Source organism: Adiantum capillus-veneris, chromosome 6 (genome assembly GCF_014529385.1).
Source record: "Adiantum capillus-veneris isolate H3 chromosome 6, ASM1452938v2, whole genome shotgun sequence".
Taxonomy (NCBI): domain Eukaryota; kingdom Viridiplantae; phylum Streptophyta; class Polypodiopsida; order Polypodiales; family Pteridaceae; genus Adiantum; species Adiantum capillus-veneris.
This window is the reverse complement of record NC_140936.1, coordinates 90,105,556-90,127,548: the sequence shown is the minus strand read 5'-3', so window position 1 is coordinate 90,127,548 and position 21,993 is coordinate 90,105,556. Positions and strand designations below refer to the sequence as shown.

The 21,993-nt window shown below is 41.0% G+C and overlaps 1 protein-coding gene across 1 annotated transcript; it reads right to left on the bottom strand.

Moving 5' to 3' along the window:
• Positions 1-2,081: 2,081 nt before the first annotated feature.
• LOC147455875 (uncharacterized) lies at positions 2,082-4,034 on the bottom strand. Its single transcript, XM_086514506.1, has one exon. The coding sequence runs from the start codon at positions 4,028-4,030 to the stop codon at positions 2,381-2,383; it is 1,650 nt and encodes a 549-aa protein (XP_086370632.1). The 5' UTR covers positions 4,031-4,034; the 3' UTR covers positions 2,082-2,380.
• Positions 4,035-21,993: the final 17,959 nt, after the last annotated feature.

The window sequence follows — 21,993 nt, the reverse complement described above, 5'->3', positions numbered from 1 at the left end:
TGGAAAATGATCAAGACTTCTTCTTTTTCAAAGTAGATTTTGACAAGGCCTATGACAGAATGGAATGGGAGTTCATACTGCAATTACTTTTTGATATGGGGCTAGTGTACATGTGCTATTTGGAAATGCTTATGCCAGAATTAATGGGAAATTAACAAATTCCTCCAAACTCCTAGCTTTAGGCTTGAGTTGCAAAGAAGTGCATCCACAACAATTGTCAGCTCAAGAAATATTAGTAGGTGAATGTATCAAAATGGACATCCCTCTTTAGAATATATGGAGAATGACCTGTCTATGGTCTTGCTAGACTCAATAAATTAAAACCATTTTCAATGGCAAAAAGGAGGACAACACCTCAAAGTTTGTCTATCAGATGAAGAAAATTTCTACCTCTTGTCTGGACCAAATGATGAATGTGGGTAATGGTCTTGTGTATCTCATTCAGAGAGAACATAGATGGCAGTCATGGAAAGAAATTATGTTGGGAATCTATTCTAAGGAAAGGCTTGTTATGGCCTTTTCCTGTTATGATTTATAATTTTTCTTTTTGACTTTGGGAAGCCTCTCTCCTGTGAGGCAAAGTTGTAGCTTCTTTTCTTGATACATTTCCTGTCCTATCAAAAAAAAAAAAAAACATACATCTACAGGTGGAGAACGGGTGCTTTCATTAAAGAGTCTCATATGGGTTCTCTTCATTTTACTGTTTTATTAAGCCAACGTGACCTATCACCTTGTCTTTTTGTCTTTTCAGCGTTGGTGGAAAACGCAACGTGAAACATATACGGAGCTTTAAATTGCCCAAGTAGTAAAGAAGGTTAACATTGTAGAAATTTCCAAAGCCCAAGGCCCCAAAGTCTGTATTTCCTGAAGCCCAAAAGTGGGCTCTTGAATGGGAGTGCAAAATCTTCGAAAGATGGGATATAAAGGAAGTGTACATTCAAAATTTCTAGCAATGCTAGAATCCCCGTGCAAGATATCTACTTTACTCGTGGAGTGAGATGCCCATTGCCAAGTTCCAACCCCTTCTTTCCACAGAACCCATGAGGCCGTCGTACTACCAGATTGACAGCCTTGGTACAATCACTTCTCGGAAACAAGGCCTTGCTTGTCGGCCGAGAGGATATATGCCCAAATCAACGCACAACCCAACCTCTTGTACCACCGCCATTTGAGCAACCCAAACTCTGCACCCACAGCAAGGAAGCTTCCATTTACTCATCGATCTGCCAATGTAAAGAAGTGTGGATTTTCTACCATAAGAGGCCCGTGAATTGCATCAGAAAGAAGCAAGGATGTACAACATGAGAACCCAAGTAAGGGGTTCTGAGCAAGTGGTGGATTGCAAGCACCCCACCCCATCATCCTATCAACAGTTTTGCTTACATAGTTTTGAAGTTGGCACACTGCACAGCACTCACTCAATTTAAGATAACCCTCCTCCACCATCTCCAAGCCATAAAACCACATTGATGGCATTGTAGCAAGAAAACATTAGAGTCAGTGAAGTAAAATCAACTACCCATGCACCCTACAGGCTACAGGCATTGGCCACTTTATATCATAACTACTTACAAACAGGCAGCATCAACTGAACATTGGGTATGAAACAGAAGCAGAAATATCAACACCACATTCACTGTCTGCCTGTACCCACCCATTAATCTGATGAGCAAGTAAAGCCCATATACCTCGTTCAGCTCTCAGTTTTCATGCTCATATGCTTTTGATTACAGGTGAAAATTGAGCAAAAAGGTATATAAGGACTAAATTTTCAACAATCCTAAACGATAGAACAAAATAATACTAAATTTCCACCTAATCATGACTATATAATGTTGAGGAGCTTTCAAAAGAAGCAACCACAAAAGAACCACTAAAGCAGCACCTTCCTCATAAGAGAGAAGCAATCAAGCTAAATCCTATTAAAAATTTTCCTGATGCCACGGTGGATTCAATCTTTGATTCACAGTCAAGCAAGCCTATTTAAGATCAGCATCAAAACCCTATACAGAATAAGCTAGTCTATAAAGCAACTAAATCATCTTTCGAAGGAGGTTTTTTCTTGTGTGCAAGCAGAGCTATTGGCCAAAAGATTCAAATAATTGTATACGTCTCCTTGTAAGGACGGAACAAATTTTCGATATTACAACAAAAAAAGATGAAGGTTCATTGACATAGCAGTTAGCACCCACCTACCTAAAGAATTTACAAAAGGGCAGGCACATTCCATTGTCCTTCTGCATGTACTGTGGTGTATAACTGTAATTGTGTATGTGTATGTATCAATAGGTAAGGCAGCAGCAAGACATTGTTTAGCTGAAGGCTATAATACACTCTTACCTTCTATATTTGAGCATCAATGGACTTTGGCAAAGAACTCTCATACCCGTGCCGCATACTGGGCAAGCTTGCCAATTTTTGTAGCTACATGAGGAGGCACTGTGGATGTGCGCCTTTTCTGTTCGCAAAACGTAAAATCTACATCAAAAGCTTCTGCAACATCAGTGGTGCTCCAACCTACTCTTCTCAAGACATCTGAGAGAAGATCAACATAGAGCATTAACCCTTGCATCATGCTCTGAGAATTCATTGGTAGATCTGAGTTGCTGGCTAATGGACATGAATTCACATCAAACATCTCTGAAATTTCTGGTTCCTTCCACCCCCCATTTCGAAGTACCGTGGCCATCTTATCAAAATACCTCTCAAGCCAATACGGAATGGGAGCTTGCCGCTGAACAGCATTGCTATCAGCATTATAGCTTAAATATAAGTCATCTGTAGCAGCTAATCCAAAGTCCAAGGACTTGATCAAACTCTTTTCTGGGCCATGAGGAGCAATAAACCCATTTCTTTTTGAAGACACGATGCCAACATTGCTCATAAGCTGCTTCTTTGCCAAATCACTCCAAAAATCTATTCTTCTGGCTATGGCAGTGCCATTAGTAGCAGCAACTCTGTCATTGGCATGGTGTTCACTTGAGAGATCAACACTGTTACCGTGTCTCCTACAGGCCTTTCCACTTGTGTTATTCACCTCAAAACTTCCTCTGGAGGTAGCATCATGACCTCTTTTGGCCATGGCATCCAAATTTCTACCCCATCCTTCCAAGTTCCCAGACCTGAAATCAAACGTCCAGTCATTATGATCATCAAGGTCTGCTTCTTCTACTTCTCTCCTTCTTGAAGCTGAGGGAAGCTCTCTACCTGTAGCCTCACAAGGCCTACTTCTTTCTCGAAAACTCTTTATCTCCAAGCTCTTCGAGCTCGAAACCCTACTGCTAGATGCATCTAGGTGTGCAAAATTCTGGGGAAGCTCACAATCAGGTAAGATAAAATCCTGCTTCTCAAAAAAATCTGCAAGATCAAAGCCGCAACAGAATACTTCTTGTTGGCGAACAAAAAAAATGGGGTTACCAGCGAGATTTGGGGAGGCTGGGATGTAGCAGTGTCTGTACACGGGGATTAGAATGGGAGCTTTCTTAAGAGCAGAACGAGCAATGGCAACTGCTTCTTCTGTGTCCAAAGGTTTAGAGCCCCATTGTTTGAGCCAGAACCGGCCTCTGGCCACTTCATATGCAATCCCAGCAATGGGAAGATTGAGAAGAAGACGGAGCTGCTTCACACCACCAGAACGCCAATCGGGAAAGCCAGCACCAACTGGCAGGCCCTCTTGTAGGACTGCTTTGAGATCGGGAGGGAAAGTAAATGCAAAGGGAGCTTCGATCCTGCAAAACTCCTCGTCTGTCAAGCCTCGAGCTATCTCAACTTTGCCCTTGCGCAAGCGATCCATGGCTGCTTGAGCCAGAGGGGCAAAAGAGAAGCATCCCTTTCGAGGGCTGGCTGCCGGCTTAAGCGCACCATTGCTTGCCCTTGCTGAAAGCCGTTTGAGACCTGCAACGTGTGCCTGATGCCCTACGTTGAGGCGGCGATCCACATCCACCATCGCCAGCCGCTCCGAAGCTCCAGGCTGCGGAAAAAGACTATCAAACCTGCTGTGAGAAGCTGAAATCGTCGCTGGAAGTGTCATGGATAGGCAGAGCTCATGCTGAGACGTTTTACATTTCCCGCGTCCTTAAAGAATCAAACGCACCATAGCAATGCTTGAACTATGAGCTTTAGGGAGAAACCACTGCGCAATGGATGGAAATATGTCGAAAGAGAAGCTAGCAGTGGAGATCGGGAGGCACGCGCTGAGCAACAGAACCAAGGAAAGTAGCTTGCAATCGGCAGCTCAAAGCCGGGAGATCGAGGATGTAATGAAGGTAGGCTACGGCAGTGCAAAAACGGTGAAGGCAGGGGAAAACAAGCAATGTAAGCATGGAAGAAAAGAGGAACAAACGGGCCAAGGAGGAGCCTCACTGTCGAACCATGGCGATGAGCTACGCGGCAGGAAAAACGCTGCAAAAATGCAACGAGCAGGAAGTGGAGGGTACGGCAATGCGAGAGAAGGAGAGGAAGGAGAAGAAAGGGGGGGAGATGAAGGAAGGGGCGGAGGGTGGGGAACTGGCGATGGTTGAGCTTCCCTGTGTCAATGCGCAACCGCCATAGCCAGAAGCTCCCAAGCAATGAAGGCTACTACTTGACATTCCATGCTCCCGTTTTGTTTGGTTTCAACCAATAAAAAAGAAAACGCTTCTCTTTCTGAACGTTGACGACAGGGTAGTGGTCTATCTGGCCGACCCCCCCATTTCTCTTTAAAAACATGGCCCTAACTTTAGGCCCGATCACCACAACTGTTGGCGGTAACCCCATTTTGGCGGGCTCCTCCATATTTAGCGCCATTCTCCTTCCAAGTGCTTTTCATAATGCGCCTTGGAATGCGAGACGCTCAACATAAAACTATCTGGAAATTCATTTCAAATTTTGTTTCGGCTCCCCAGATGTTGGATGTCTCAACGTTGCCCACTAAGGCAGTGTCACACATGTTCACCCGGAATTTAAGAGTCTTAGACTGTGTTTGCGAGAAGTTTGGGCCCTATCAGATGCGGGCGGGTGCCGGACAGGGCCCTAAAACACAGATTTGGACGCGCTCCCAAGTAGAATTTTATTTTTTAATACAAACACTCATCGAATGGGCATAGCCCAACTGGCATAATTCTCGCTTCTCTCGCGCGCCGTTGTCGGATCAACCCCAAGCAGCACACTTTGCGGTACTTATTTTAAATGCGTCCTCCATGAAGCAAGGATGGCCAAAGGGTGGGGTGATTTCGCAGAGTAGTGGACACATTCTTCAACGAATCGCTTTCTACCACCTTAGTCGCACACGAGTTCGAGTGGACATGTGTGACACAGGCCTTACCCCGGCGAGTGACACCCTCGCCCATATCACCCAGACAACTGACACTCCTACTTTGAAGACATGAAGCTCGTTCGATAGACCTTCAACCTCACACTTCATGTTAAGAGGGTCGAAGTTGAATTGTTGTGTTGGGACCTTTACTCTCAACTCTGTGTGTGTGTGTGTGTGTGTGTGTGTGTGTGTGTGTGTGTGTGTGTGTGTGTGTGAGAGAGAGAGAGAGAGAGAGAGACAACACCCAAACCAAGCCTACTTAGGCGTGTCTATGTGCCTATGTGTGATAGGGGCCCAAGGACAGGCTCTCACATTGACAAGACCAGCAACTCATATGCAGGATTGAGAGAGGGGATACACTAGGGATTTCATAATCACGTGATCACAACTTTTCTTTTGGTAATAACACTTGTGAACATGTTATTAACATGTTAACAACTTCTCATGTTCACAAAAATGCCAGTTTGGGTGACTTGGGAACTGGCCAAAACCTCGTCGGGTCTTAGATTAGCCCGGCGGGTATACCAGATATCCATAATACTCCGCAGTGTCCGCCGGGGTCGTCAGTAAGCCTGGTGGGCTACATTTTCCTATATATAACCAGCCCCAACGAGTCCTTTGGGATATATTTCTTGACCATCTTCTCATTCACAGGTAGTGAGATTGGGTGTGAGTGGGTGTGTATGCTCCTGCGAGCAGCTACACACAGTCGCACTGCACAGCTAGATGTGTGCAGCCCGCTACAACAATCATAGTGATAGACATACAGGGGGCATGCCATGTTAACAGTGAGAAGTCGACATGAATGTGTGATATATTTACTATTGGCATTAAAAGTAGAAATATAATGCACAAAGAGTGTGTGTAATTGTAGATTCATTTGAAAAGAATGCTAAATAAACAGAGAACACAACTATGAACATTTTAATACCAATAGCAAGAACTTATCGAGTGTATGAGTAGTGGCCGCACAGCTTGTGCTCAAATAGTTTTGAAGCACTTAATTTTGGTTGAAAGTTTCATCGAAAAACTGTTTTCAACTCAGTGACCATGTTCAACTAAAATGAGCAAAGTTGCTCAGGATAAGCTGCAATTATGAGGGTGGTTAGTGTATGACACTAGCGTCCAGATTATATATGAGCCCTGCCTGTTGCATTGTTCAGGTACCACGTAGATGCATGTTCTCTAATGTTTTTACTATTATTATGAAAAAATAGATATATATATATATTTATTTATTTATTTTTTAATGGGGGGCGAGGGGTTGTGAAAAGAGAGAGAGAAATGAAATGTTATAGTATCCATCTTTAAAATGCAAAAATAACCTACGAAAACAAAGTGAGATAATCCTTGTGGTTCTAATACAATGTTTAGGTACGAAAATAGACTAAAATCATCGACATCGTCGTCAATCCCCGTGGATGCCCGACCTTGGGCGTCGTCGCAAAGAGTATCGCATTAGTCATGGAAGAGCTTCATCAATGTCCACTCTTGTAAGTAGTCATATTGGGAGAAGAAAGCAAGAGAGAGACATGCAATGCTATATTTTGCGTCTTGCAAAGGTCTATGGGACCAAACTGATACAATCCTTATGTTTCTAATACAATGTTTGGGTACAAGATAAAATGACATAACATGAAAAAAAGGATTACAACTGAAAACCTAAAGTCGTCAGGTCATCATCATCGGCAATGCCTGAGGATGTGTGATGTAATGGGAATAGGTGTGAGTGGACAACACCATCAAGCCAATGGTTTGTGGGCAGAGTATAAAAAATTAAAAAAATGGGTAGTGACAAATTGTAACTGAAACTTGGTTGACATGGGCGATTCTCATGAACAGATATGGCAATTTATGAATGAAAAGATAATGATAGCAATGATAATTTCACTTGGGACTCCTTGATTAGCATCATTGTGGCAAGGATTTGTTGTATATTCTTGGAGATTGTCATAGTCGCCTTGTCTTAGGTACCTTGTCTCATGTCGATGATGTTGACCTAGATCTTTATCGGCAGCCCATCGTAGATCTGAAGAATGTCATGCCACGTGCATTCTTGCCAGTATTCTTGGCCTACCTGGGTTTCGAAAACCTAAAGTCACGAGCGCAACAACCAGTGGGAAGGAGCCCAAGAAGTCACGAGGGTAATTTGTATATGTGAAAGCATTTTGTCCACTAATGTGGGCCATTGTAAAATGATGGTTCCCAGCATATACCACCGATAGATTGCCGTCACACCAAGTCGTTATGCCCTCACATCAACAAACCGAGCCGCCCAACTGTCTATTGTCAACGTCAACGAAGCTGAGAACGTGATGTGTGTATATGCACGGCAAATAGAGCTCACAAAATTGTCCTTCCACTAGCGAGTCGAGCCGTCCAAGGTGGTTGTAGCGAATAACCTGAAGAGGTCGGACTATGTAAAAGTTGGCAATCACGATCAGTGCAATGCACATGCGACCTACCAGAGAGGTTGGAGAGCCAGTGGATCGCATGTCAGACGTAGCGGGTTAGGCCGCAATGCATTAGCAGTGTGAGAAGGCAATAAGCGAGAGGTGGTTGCCTGGCGCCATGCAAGAGATAGAGGGCGGGTGGGTTGGTTGGTGCAGCTCTCAAAAGGGCCATGCAAAACTCTTTGGCATGCAACCCTATAGGACCAGTAAATTCTGCGGCTACGAAAAATTCTTGCATGGGTCAGGTGTGAAGATCAGTTGGTTGGTGGCAGTTTCGACAACTGAGAGTGTGTGTGTGAACTTCTACTGCAGCAACGAGGGGCTGACAAAGAGAGTGAGATGGAGTTTGGACTGCAGATGGGATGTGCTCACCACCTCTTGGCCCCCAGCTACGAGAGAGAGAGAGAGAGAGAGAGAGAGAGAGAGAGAGAGAGAGAGAGAGAGAGAGAGAGAGAGAGAGTTAACTACGGCAACAGAGGAAGAGGGCGAGTTGGTAGGAAAAGAGAGAGAGATGTGAGTGTTCTGCATGCGCAAGGGAGGGCCATGGGTAGTTGGAGGACCGGTGTACCTCTCTGAGTGTTGGCATGTAGCTGTATTGAAGCCAGTGGTTGGCGGCCAGAGAGAGAGAGAGAGAGAGAGAGAGAGATAGTGTGAGATAGACAAAAAATTATGCCAACCTCATTCAACCATCCTATTACTTTTCACACTTTGCACTCTACAACATTCGTATTATATGTGATTAAAGATTTCAAAAGAAAAATCATCCGACCAAGCTAGCTCACCAAAAATCAGTCTATAAGCGGCCATTTGATTTGTAATTCAAGATTTGCATTCAAAGAATATTTTCCCACAAAATATACACATACATCCCTTTATATATTGAAAGAAAGGGTTCAAATAACTTAGCTATATTCATCCCAGCTCTTGTTCTATCGGTATCTATGCTTCCTTAGCAGTAATCACAATTCCAAGATAGTTTCCAGAGCTCTGATACCACTGCTACAAACGGGAGTACAGAGAGCCCTGCAAAATAGCAAAAACAATATACTGCAAGCCATAATCGACAAAATGGTACACCTGACAAATAACTTGTGCACCATAATCGTTGCCATACACGAACAGAGAGGGAATGAGAGCAGGGGAGAGCAAGAGAGCACATGCAGGCAGAACAGAGTGCTACGTCTGGCACGGCAAAAGAGAAGAGAGGAGAGGAGAGGAGAATAAGACAACAGTGGCTGCAATCTCCCCCCGTGCAAGAGTGACCATTTCCTGCTTGCACGTATTTGATTTATAGATTTCTTGAATGGTCAATGTGAGTACAAACTGGCCGGCCGGTCATAAATGGCCAAAGCTCATAAAGAGCACTTGAATAATCAAATATACATAAAATATAATATCCTTTTGCAATAGCCTAGCTCGGTCAAGCCTTTTCCACCTGTTAGCTGCAATAAATAGTAAAATATCAATTCCATAACAGCAAAAGCATTGTCCATTTAAAAAGCATTCACATTTGCTTACTCTAGTGTAGCATTGACAATGTTCATACTATCCTTAAGTTGTGTTCCTTGCATCCATCTAGCATCTCAAAAGGATAATTTTTGAATTTAATAAGATATCATCGGATAATCTTACCATGTCTTAGTACCTTGTCTTCATGTCGAAGGATGGATTTGGCCTCGAGCAGCTCTTCTTGATCTTCGATCTCGGGCGGATCTTCAATTATTGGTTCTCTTGGTGGCTCTCCTTTGTATAAGGCTTAAGTAAGCTTACATGAAAAGCATTGTGTATGAGCCAATGATTGGGCAACTTTAGTTGATAGGCCATCTCTTTGATTGGTTTCAATATTTGAAAAGGACCATAGTATCTTTTTTCTAGCTTAGCATAATACTTTTGGTGGCCCGTAGGATTTTTGCCCGTAGTTTGTCTCAATTAAGCCTTGGGAAATTTGAGTAGGACCCAATCATTTTCCTTGAAAATTAAGGCCCTTCTTTGCTTGTTAGTAGCAAATTTTTGCCTTTTTTGTGAGATGGATATAGCCTCCTTAATCTTTTGAAAAGATTCTTGTAGGTCTTGTCTATACTCATCAACAGCAAAGACCTTTCCATGTACCTTAAGTAGCAAGGGACTTTTACGTCTTCCCACAATGATTTTGGAAGGTGCCTTCCCTGTAGTCATATGGACAATGTTATTGTACACATACTCTACAAGGGGTAGGTACTTCTACCATTGTGAGTGTTGATCTTCTTTGGTGACATAGGTCTGAGTAGATCTAGAATCGTAAGGTTAGCTATTTCACTTTGGCCATCCATTTGTGGGTGATACACCAAAGAGAAATTTAACCTTGTTCCTAGATCTTAAAGAGACCTTTCCAGAAATTACTGGTCATTCTAGGATCTCTATCTAACACTATGGATGTTGACGAGCAATGGTGTTTGAAAATCTGAGATATGAAGAGGGTTGCCATTTGATGTTCCTTAATAGTCTTTTTGATAGGTATAAAGTGTGCTTGTTTGCTAAACCTGTTGACTATTATCCATATTTTTGTATTCCCATGGATATAATCCAAAGATAAAATCCATGGATATGCTCTTCCATGGTGAATTAGGAATTAGCAATGGCTGGAGTAATCCAGGTTGCTTCCCTCTATCATACTTGGTATTTTGGCATACCACACATTTTGAAACATACTCTTGTATGTCTACTTTCATGGTAGGCCAATAGAAATACATCTCTACTCCTCGAAGAGTAGGTTGAATCCCTTTATGCCCCGCAGAGGGGGGAGCATGGGATTCATACATTACTTTCTCATGAAGAGAGTTAGTAACACATAGCCTATTGCCATGGAGAAGATAACCATCATGCAAGGTAAACGGTTCTTCTTTTTTCCCCAAGGCAAGGGCTGAAATGATATTCTTGAAATCAGGATCGGTAGCATACTCATCTATCATAGAAGATAGATCATTGTGGGTTTCTATAGACACTAAATTTACTCTTGGTCGTCGTGATAGTGCATCAGCCACTTGATTGTGCTTACTAACAATATGAGCAATATGAAAATTCAATTGCAAAGAAGATTTGCCCACCTCATTTGTTTGTCGGAAAGCTTGGTTTGCATCATGAAGTACTTAAGACTTTGGTGACCGTTCGTAAGATGAATGGAGTCCCCAAAAGATAGTGCTTCCACGTATCAATGGCATGTAGAATAGCTAGTAGCTCCTTTTCATATATGCCCAACACTCACTGATCGGAATTGAGTCTTCAACTCTCATATGCTATGGCATTCCCTTCTTGAAGCAAGACTTCTCCAAGGCAATCTCCACAAGCATCACATTGGATCTCAAATGGTTTTGAGAGATTCAGTAAAGTAAGCTCAGGTTAAGAGGTAAGCTTTTCTTTGAGCTTCTCAAAAGCATTTTGCTCTTTTGCAGTTCATGTGTACCTAAGTTGCATTTATACGCGTGTATATCAAAAATTGTACATACATGTTGGTTATATACGATGTATACCCATATTATACGTGTATTTCCAAATAAACCTTATTTTGATCGAACTATATTTTGATCAAAATATTGTTTGCCTTATAAAGAAAAGGTGCCGCGACAGTTTGAACGAATTGTCGTGCTAGAGAGAGAATTGCTAGAGAAAGAGAGAGCAGAGCCGAGCCGAACCGAGTCGAGCCGAGTTGAGAAAAGTAGAGCAGATAATTTTTCTTCTTCTTTTCTTGGTGAATTTTATTTTCTAACGCTGTTGTTGTGGAGATTTGCTCACACCTCAGTATTAGTTTACATCTTGTTTTTGCTAACGTTGTTGTTGTGGAGCTTTGCTCACACCTTAGTGTTAGTCTGCAGCTTTAGACACCCGTCCTTGACTGTGTTGATCCTTGTGACACATTGCAAGGGGGCTTAGACTTTAGACGCTTCGTTCTTGACTGCTGTTGACCTTCGTGTTGCACTGCAGGGAGTAGCTTAGGTTGTATAATTAGAATTTCCATCCCTTGTTGTTGTTGACCAACGAGTCGCATTACAGGGAGGAGTTAGCTATCTTACATCTTTTCTTCCTAGTTGTTGATGACCATTGCATCGCACTACGGAAGAGCGAATTTAAAAGAATAGATTCTTCGTCTTTGTATGTTGCTAACCATCGTGTCACGCTGCAAAGAGGAGTTTAGGGTTTCCAAAAATCCTTTGTTCTTGACTATTCCTGACCATCGCATCGCACCGCAAGAAGATTGGATTTAATAGATTCTTCATCTCTGTTTGTTGTTGACCACTGTGTTGCACTGTAGGGAGGGGTTTAGGGTTGTCAAATCCTTCGTTCTTGCCTACTGCTGCTGACCATCCTGGCGCACCGCAAGAAGATTGGATTTAATGGATTCCTCGTCTCTGATTGTTGCTGACCACCCTTCGCATTGCAGGGAGGGGTTTAGGGTTTTTAAATCCATCATTCTTGGTTGTTGCTGACCATCACATCGCACTACAGGGAGATTAGATTTAATGGATTCTTCATCTCTGGTTGTTGTTAACCACCATGTCGCACTGCAGGGAGGGAATAGATATTTTACATCCTTCAATCCTAAATGCTCTGACCATCGCATCGCACTACAGGTTGATTGGATTTAATAAATTTCTCGTCTCTAGTTGTTGCTGACCATTGTGTCACACTGTAGAGAGAGGTTAGGTAGTATTAATCCTTCGACCATAACAGCTGCTAACTTCCACGTCGCACCGCAAGGAGATTGTTATTATACATTTTTCGTCTTTGGTTGTTGCTGACCATTGCATCGCACTACAGGGAGAAATTATATATGCTTTAAGGTTTTTTGTTACGGGTTGTTATTAATGTCCATGAAATGTTTAGATCTTTCATTACTGGTTGTTATTATTGTCCATCAAATGTTTTTGTTTAGAACTATTTACAATCATATATGTCAAATTTATATCTATTCTAGATTTACCTTACTTATATTTGCTTCATGTATTTTTAGGGTTCAGTCATGGTAGAGACAAAGTTAACGCGTCAGAATCACAAAATCATTTGTGATGCTCTAGTTCTGTCTGTATATGGAGCTTCATACGATCATTTTCGACGGGCATTTGATCCACTACAGGCAAAGTTCGATGAATTTGTGATTGAACTTGTGGAATTGTGCTGGCTGAAGCTGTGCAATGCATTTCCTATTTCATGACCCAGCTCTGCGCACTAATGGAGTGATGCATAACACAGTAAAGCAATTATTAGGCCAGGTCACTAGAAGCTTTGAGAGTATGGTTCATCCAAAAATCAAAACCAAACATGGAATCAAAAAGCAAATGTAGCTTGTGGCACAACTACATTCAAAATTGAAGAGCAAGGATAAGATCGAAGGCTCTTCAAAACGTCCTAGGACAAAAGAGGATGTACCTCCTCCTTCAAGTGTTGAGCCCTTAGTTGTACACCTGGATGATACGACACGTCCTCCTGTCCTACACTTACTTGGGGAGCATTCTATCTTTCACTTGCAAGCACCCCAATTAGTTGAGGGACGTTTTGCAAATGTGAAACAAGTTTTAGTGGCCCATCCTCTCTTCAAAGATCTTGTCTATGTGGCAAAGATATACAAGGACTAGGTAGGAAGCACTCCAACATTACAAATTGTGCTAGAGGAAGCAACTGCTACAACTGTTCAACATTGTGGCATGATATTGCCCCGTGCTCTTGTTCGTTATAGCAAAAGGCCTATGTCGATCTTCAAGCTTTGGAATGGAGGTCACCTTGAGTAGTGGATTCATGCATGTTATCATGATGGAAGCAAGCCTGCAATCAGAGAGTTTCAACACACATCTATAACTGTACAGCAGTTCACAGACAACATTTTGCCGATCTGCAATGCTCTTCTGCAAATGATGAAATTTGTGCATAGTCACGACTTCATTCACAATGATCTAAATTTTGGCACGAGGAGTGTATGCTGGCATTGCGGACTGGGGACAAAGTACACCAACAAACACTTTGGCAACATTTTCCAAGCTGCCAAATCTCACCCCTCAAATTAGAGCTCAATTTGAGTGAGATTATCCATGGACTGCTCTTGGAAATATCAGCACCAATCCTCCTCCTTTCACCAAAGCATCTGATATATATAGTCTCTCATATATTCTTAGACGCTTGGTCGCGTGTATTCTAGAGCCATTCGAGGTTCTCAAGCGTGACTTTTGTGAAATGTAAACAAACACCTTGCTAGTGGAAAATTCTCCAAACCCTTAGATAGAACTAAAATATGGGATTTAAGCCTTTGTTTGAATGGAATCCACAATGTTGGCTATCATATTGTAACCGAATCTGGCTTGAGGCTTGCTGATGATTAGACAAGTAACAAACTTTTTTGTCATTTATGGTGTGCAATGTGTGTGATATTTCAAACTACATCTTTAATCGCATTTTCAGCTACATCTTTAAAGTTCTTCAAGTTAAGGTTTTAAAGTATTTCAAGTTGGATCACTGAAATCCTCTAAATCATCTCTCTTTTCTAAGTGCTAAGACCTGTCTCATTAAAGTTTATTATTTTGCATTTCAGGTATGGAAGATATTGCTCTTGACCAGAATGCACCGCAACCTAATGATCCTTTGTTTAATCATGCATTGGCTCAACAAATTTACAAAGAGGAAGAGATTCGAGTGGCTCAAGGAGATCTCAGCGCTTTGGCTACGTCCCAAGAAGACGAATCAGAACTTCAAGGGGAGCCACTGAATTACAGGCAATGCAGACAGCTATGCCCGAATCACTTTGTGCGCAATACATCATTTCGAGCTAGTGGAAATGCTAAGGCTTCCTCTCCCTTGAAGGTTTCAAATTTGCAACACACTGTCCTTGCAAGAAATATCCTTTCCGTATTTATCCAAGTGTACACATCGCCACCAAATAAAAATCAAGTGGCAATGTACTTTGTGCAACAATGCTATTGTTATTATGTATTGCGACTCAAAGTAGATTGGAATGATTGTCCCACTACAGGAGGTGTTGGCAAAGGACACCCAGCCAAGAAGATTCATGCATGGGAAGCCAATCAAGAAGATCCTCCTCGCAAGAGAGGTTACACATATTTGCCCGAAGAAACCACAGTCATTGAGCAGCTTGTAACCCAAGGCGTGGATTTGGCAAGTCAAGGAGAGACCCCAACCATGCTATGTGCTCGTATAGCTGAGCTAGAATGAAAGTTGGCATGGTACGCGGCAAGGTATGGGCCTGTTAACGAAGAAGAGATAGGAAATGCGGGTCCAAGTGATTCAATTTTGGCAATCCAAAATTTCGTGTATCTGATCTCTTTGGAGAACAAGCCCATGATTTAAATTAAATCTCCCAAACAATACTAAGCTCTTTTTGTATCTTAAATCTTAAGATTTGTGATGAAAACCTCTTTTTGTATCTTAAATCTCAAGATTTGTAACAAAAACCTCTTTTTGGTATGTAAATCTCTATTTGTTGGAACAAATGACATGACGGATTCTCTCTTCTTCCCTCTTTTTGACAATGATAGAGAGCAGATGGAGAGAAAGAGAGACAATGAGAGAGAGAGAGAGAGAGAGAGAGAGAGAGAGAGAGAGAGAGAGAGAGAGAGAGAGAGAGAGAGAGAAGGTATGGATTGTGAAGCTAAATTCCACATAACTTTCGCATTGCAAAATTAATTGAGAGTATAGTACAAACTTTATAGCTCATCCGTTCCCTCAATTACATGCACCATGTCATCAATTTCTTCGACATCTGAACATTCCGGATCAATATCTTCCGGGTTCCATTCCATTTCATCATCGGAGTTGAGCTCATTTGCAATTGCTTCGTGTGTTTGAAAGCGCCTGAAGCTTTCTTCTGTGGCACGTGTGACTAACTTTGCTGGCTTATGCATAAGTCGCATGTTACAAAAGACATACACCAAGTCCGCAGCTTGTTTAGGACTTAATTGATTTTGTTTTTTAGCATGCATGAAAGCAAATGAAGACTAATTTCTTTCACAGCTACCACTTGAGCGGCAATAGACAATACTCTCATAGCCACATGTTGAAGTTCCACTTTTTCTCCACCGTACTCTTTCCACCAAACTGTGCGCTCATCGTCTTGATATCATCTATGTGCCAAGGATCCCCAAACATTCCTTCTCTTCTAGTATATGCCGTCTTCTATGTGTATGCCAATTGTCCATCCATATTGCCTGATAGTTGAGCACACACTTTCTTGAAATCACTGATCACTTCATTGTTTGAAGATTGCTCGTGCATCTGGAACTTGGGATCCAAGACAAAACCTGCTCCATGTAAAGGAGTATGCAGCTGCTCCCAACGTCTTTCGACAAATGACATCATCGTGGCTTTCTCTTTTCCTGCATAAAATGTATAGTCTTTTAACTTGCAAGTGGCTTCATCATGTACCAGTAAACCCGTCCAAAGATAGAGGCTTCTTTGTCCACTAATCGTATCAGATGAGTAAAGGGTTCTGTGATAGTAACAATTTTGTCTACATTTCTCCAAAAAACAAGATAGTTTACAAGCTGATAGCATTTGGAAGCAGCAGCTTCAGACTTGGGATATTTATTTAGCCAAATGTCCCATCTTCTGTCTGCCATTGTTTCAACAAGGGCTGCTTTAACCTGTTGCAGTGTAGAGAGAACGTAATATGCTATCGCAAAACGGGTCACACAAAAAATCTGTAAATATTTGGTTGGGGACTTTGTTCTAAACAAAGCATAATAAAATGAATGCTCTCTTATAAACTTCACCAAGTGGTTTGCATCTAGAAGAGTTTGCTTAATAGAAGGAACTTTCCCAAAGTCCTTTAAGAGCAAATTCAAAGTGTGAGCAGCACATGGAACCCATCTAATCTTTGGATACTTTGCTTCAATTGCTTTTCCAGTTGCTTTGTAATCAGATGCATTATCTGTGACAATGGCAGTCACATTTTTAGGTCCCCTTTCTCTTTTGATCAAACGCTCATATACACCAGCAAGATATCCACTAGTTTTCTCTTTCATGGATGTATCAATCGCTTCAAGAAAAATGGAACCTCTTGGACAAATCAACATCACATTAATCAATGGTTTCTTCTGAAAATTTGTCCAACCATCTATAGCAATTGTGCATCCATACTGTGGCACATAATCAAGAGTTGTGTTCTTTAAAATATTCTCCGATGTAGTTTTCACTTTATCTAAGTATTCTATACGCATCTTATTATAATCAAGAACCACAAAACCCTTTTTCATTGTGCTCATTAAAGCATCTTTGAAGATAGGATTTCGAATGATACTAAGAGGAATTCCACATGCAAAAAATGATTGTGTCCACTTAAGATGGATTTCAAGCAGCCATTGTTTCCCAAATGCCTGATGCAAAGTAGGATCACTTGGTGCAGGTTCTCCTCCAGTCCATGCTTCACTTCGGCTTATGTTAGCAGATCTTTTGGTAGGATTAGAGCTACAATCCCCAGCAAAGGATGAATGACACCCTCCTTGAACTGAAGCAGGGGTCGAGGGAGGTTTTTGATTATTCTCGAGTGTCATCTTGATGTCCCTAGACGTAGATGGAGCCATCATTTTGGGACCTCCCTTTTTTTTGCCCTCAATATGTGCTCTCTTTGCCCTAAGTGCCCACTCCGGAAAAAAAAATCAATACCTTGGGGGGAATTTGCAAGCTAAAACATTTCCAGGAATTTTGAACACATGTTCTTTTATCCTGTGAGAATTTCCAATAAAATTATGGCCGCAGGTCTTACACCTCAACTTTGATGTAGTCTTTCCACTGACCAATTCATCTACATAGTTCCACTCATATCCTTTCACCATCTTCTTAAGATCTGCAAACTCAAACAGAACTTATTACTAATTACACATCTAAAATCGAACTCTAAAACCATTTACATTACTTTATTCGTCAACGTTTTCAATCTCTTTAAATTATAAATACCAATTTTTTTTTTCAAGTGTGAGCTTTTACTTTACACCTGAATCATGATAAATAAATCGCTTAATCTATCTCAATAACTTCCAAGTGTGAGTAAACTCTACACAAACCAAGATATCTTTGATAAACCTATCTAAATTACCTCCAAGTATAACTCTACACTTGGCAATCAATCAAAATTCACTACTTTTCTAAATCTCTTTTAGGTGTGAGAATACCTCTACACAAAGAGAGAGATTATTATTTAATCTACCTAAATTGTATGTAGTGTGAGTATTACTCTACACATGACCTAAGTTACTTCTAGGTGTGAACATAGTTCAACACACAACAAGTAACTCTTAACTTTAACTATCTAACTAAAGTTACTTCTAAGTGTGAACATAGTTCAACACAAAGCAAATAACTGCTAACTTTAACTATCTTAAATCACCTCCATGTGTGAGTTTCCTCTACACAAGGCAAGTAATTAACTATTTTACTAGATTTACCTCCCAGTGTAAGATATACTTCACATAGAGCAGATAAAGACTGAAAACTCCAAAGCCTAATTTTTAAAAAAATCCAAAGCTCTAAATTTTTACTAAAAGCCTTATATGACTAATTTAAACTGACTTTTTAATATTTTTCTTGATGTTGTAAAGCTCACCTATAGATGAAATAATGGAAGAGAGATCAATAGAATGAGGAAAATAGTCCGTTTTTACGGTATATAAAGAGCTTTATTCCGATCAAAATTCTAAGGAATTATACGATATGGTGGTTTTGCTGATGTGGCACCGTATAATACGGCCAAATAAAGATAGTTGTCATAAAATACATCCATTTAAATTGTATTATACGTACACCGTATAACATACAATGCAACTTAGATGTATACTTAACGTTCTTTTTTGTTAAGTCATGTAATGGTCCTGCTATTTGTGAGAAGTTTTCTATGAAGAGTCTATAGTATGCACACATACCAATGAAGCTTCATAGCTCATGTAGATTCCTTGGGTTAGGCTATCCTTTTATTACCTCTAACTTTGTTGGATCCATGTACGGATACAATTTTGAGAGATAATGTGACCTAAGTAATCAATCTCTTGAAGGAAAAATTCACTCTTCTTTTGATTAATTAAAAGTTTGTTCTCCCTCAAAGCTTGAAAAATTGCATGGAGGTGTTGCTTATGATCCTCAAGAGAATTGGAGTAGATGATGATATCATCAAAGAATACTCCAGTGAACTTGCGATAGGGCCTAAGAACTTTCTCCATTAAGCAGCTGAATGTGGCCGAAGCATTTGTCAAGAAAAAAGGCATGACAAGATATTCATAAAGACCATGTTGTATGAAATGAGGTCTTTATAATATCTTCATTGACTATCCTTATTTGATGGTAGACACTTTTAAGGTCAATCCTAATGACGTAGGTAGAGCCTTGTAGCTTATCAAATAGATCTTCTACCTGCGGCACGGGAAATTTGTTTTTGATAATGATCCTATTTAGTGCTCTATAGTCAACACACATACGGTATGTTCCGTCTTTCTTTTGCACAAAAAAAAATGGACTGGTGAACAAAAGGGAGAGGAACTAGGCCTTACTATTCCCTTATCCACCAGTTCATGTCCTTGCCTGATAATCTCCTCTTGTTGAGCTTGGGAAACTCAATAAGGAGGTTCATTAGACGGTGAGCTCCCAAGTAAAAGCTCTATTTTATGGTCATCGTCCCCCCGTTTTGGAGGTGACTTTCCAGGGGTGTCATTGATAAAAACATCTTGGAATCCATTCAAAAAATTAGACAAGTCTAATTCCTCTTGATTCCTACCATTTCCATTGGATAAAACAATAGGATCATTTATGGAGTCCTTTTTTAAAAAAATCATGTATGCAAAAATTGAACTTTTCATTGACTTATCAAAAGCAAGTGAATTTACAAGAGGTAGTACGACCCGGCTCATTAGCATCTATGTACATGTTCTTTTCCCTGTAGTTGAAATAAATTCTCCTTTCAAGGAACTTCATATTGGCAGTCATACGGTTGAACCAAGGTGCCCCTAGGATAACATCCTCATGTTGGAGAGGGAGATGAAAAAGTTCTCTTTGTCGACACAGCTTTCGACATGAAGCCTCAATTTCCCAATCAAGGGAGTAACTGTGGCTTCTTTCCCTTGAAAGCTCCAACGGCCTTAACGGTGTCTCCCATCTCATGAGCTTGTATGCCTAACTTAATGACCAACTCCGTTGATATGAAGTTGTGAGTAGAGCTAGAGTCAAAAAGGATAAAGGCATCATGCTCCCTCACCTTTCCCCAAGCATAGGAAAGGGATGATCCTTTGCAATGAGTATCCTCTTTTGGAGCTTCGACCATGGAAGCTCTAGGAGTCTCATTGCGTGAATTTCTTTTGGGGCAAGAACGATAGCCATGTTTTTGCTCTCCACACTTGAAACATTTATGGCCTTTGCGAAAAACATCTAACTCTTTAGGAGAGAGTTTATTTTTACCTTTGTACCCTCATTTCTCCTTGGTCTTATTGTTGTTGTTGCTGCTAGAATTGCCTTGGAAGAATTTTGAGCATTGTTCTTCCCTCTAAGTTCATTTTTGTCTCTACTTTCCATGGGCTTAAAATTCCTTTAGCCCCTTGTTGGAATTTGATTTGTGAAGCGACCTTAGTATGGTGAATCACTTCATTGATAGTCCTAGGCCTTTGAGAGTTGACATACTTGGCCATATCTTCAGGTAGTACTGCACAAAATTGTTGCTTGTGTTCGGCAAAGTCTATCTCTTGGTAGACTGTAGCTTTGAGATGTAAATCCCAAAACTTGTCCACATGCTTGTGGATAGACTCATCGGTTGAGTTAACTTCAAACTTTTCCATTCGGTAAGCACTTTATCTTTGGCATCTCTTGCAAAAAATTGCTTCATTATGGAAACTCGTAGAGTTTTCCATGTCTTGGGAGCTTCACCATTACCTCATAGACTAGTCCACCATTGTCAGGCAGACTTTTGAAAATGCATAGCTACATGACGTAGCTTTGAGGACTCCGTGAAGCCCTCATCTCCAAAGGCCACATCAAATTGTTGGATGAAGGCCAAAACTTTGTCCATAGCACCAAAGGTGCCATCATAGGTGAGAGAAGAGATGCTCTTTCCTCCCTCCTTAAGCTTGTAGAACCTTTTTCAAGCAGCATAGGGTTTGCAATGTCCTCTCTTCTTGTGCTCTCTAGGAGAAAAACCGATGCTTTCATCGGAAGAGGAGGAAGATGATGAAGATGAAGAAGAGGGTGACCTCTTTCTCGCTTTTTTCTTCTCTTGATTCCTCTCCTTCTTCTCAGAATGATGAGGAGAAGGACTATATGACGATCTTTTCCTCTTGGGAGGAGTTGGGGATCGTCTTGACCGACGCCTTTGCGGAGTGACATCTTCCCAAAAACTTAGAGATTCACTTCTTTCTCTTTCATAGGATTGTCTTCGTTTGAAAGTCTCTACAAGAGGCTTTCTAAGATCTCTCTCTCTCTCTCTCTTCTTGGGGAGTTTGAAGAATCCCATGGGTGCGAAGTTGTTGGGCAACTTCGGCTTGCTTGTTGCAACCTAGTAACAAGATAGTTCACAAACATGGGGGCATCATTAGTAGCACCTTCATGTGCAAAATCAAAGTTGTCAATATTCATTCTACTCTCTTTATTATTGTAAACCATGCTAACTTAATTCATATACATGCTACTTTGTGCTTTGGAAACCTCAAAACTTTAGTTGCTACTCTTCTTTACTTTGGAAAATTAGCTCTCAAGCAGCCACACCAATGGTTTAGAGACTGTTGATTGCAAAGAGTAGTGAAGAGGGATTAACATTGCTCTGTTGATTATGGTTCCTATTGAGCGTGCTAGTAGCTCAATAATAATTAAGCCAAAGGCAAGCCCCAAAAGACTCCATTATTAAATCCATAGTTCCCAACGGTGTACCTCAAACTAAGATCTTTTCAACCGGGATAATAAATCCCTGTCCCACTTACCCTCTTGCAAATGAACAAGTCCAACCTTTCATGAACAACTTAAGGACCTCTCTTCTTAAGCAAGAAAAGAGAAACCAAGAGCTCTGATACCAATGTAACGAAACATGGCTAATAACATGGATTGTAGCGGAATTGAAGTAACAATAGTGAGCATTTTCTTAAGAGGATTCTTAATGAACACAAGGAGAGTAATTGATTGAAGGTAGCAAAATAAACATTATACCTAATTAGCTTGGCATGAACAATACTTGCAAAAGAGAGAGAAAATAAGAGAATTTGACAACAGTTTAGGACCCGATTTACTTGGAGCCAATCCCCCCCTCCA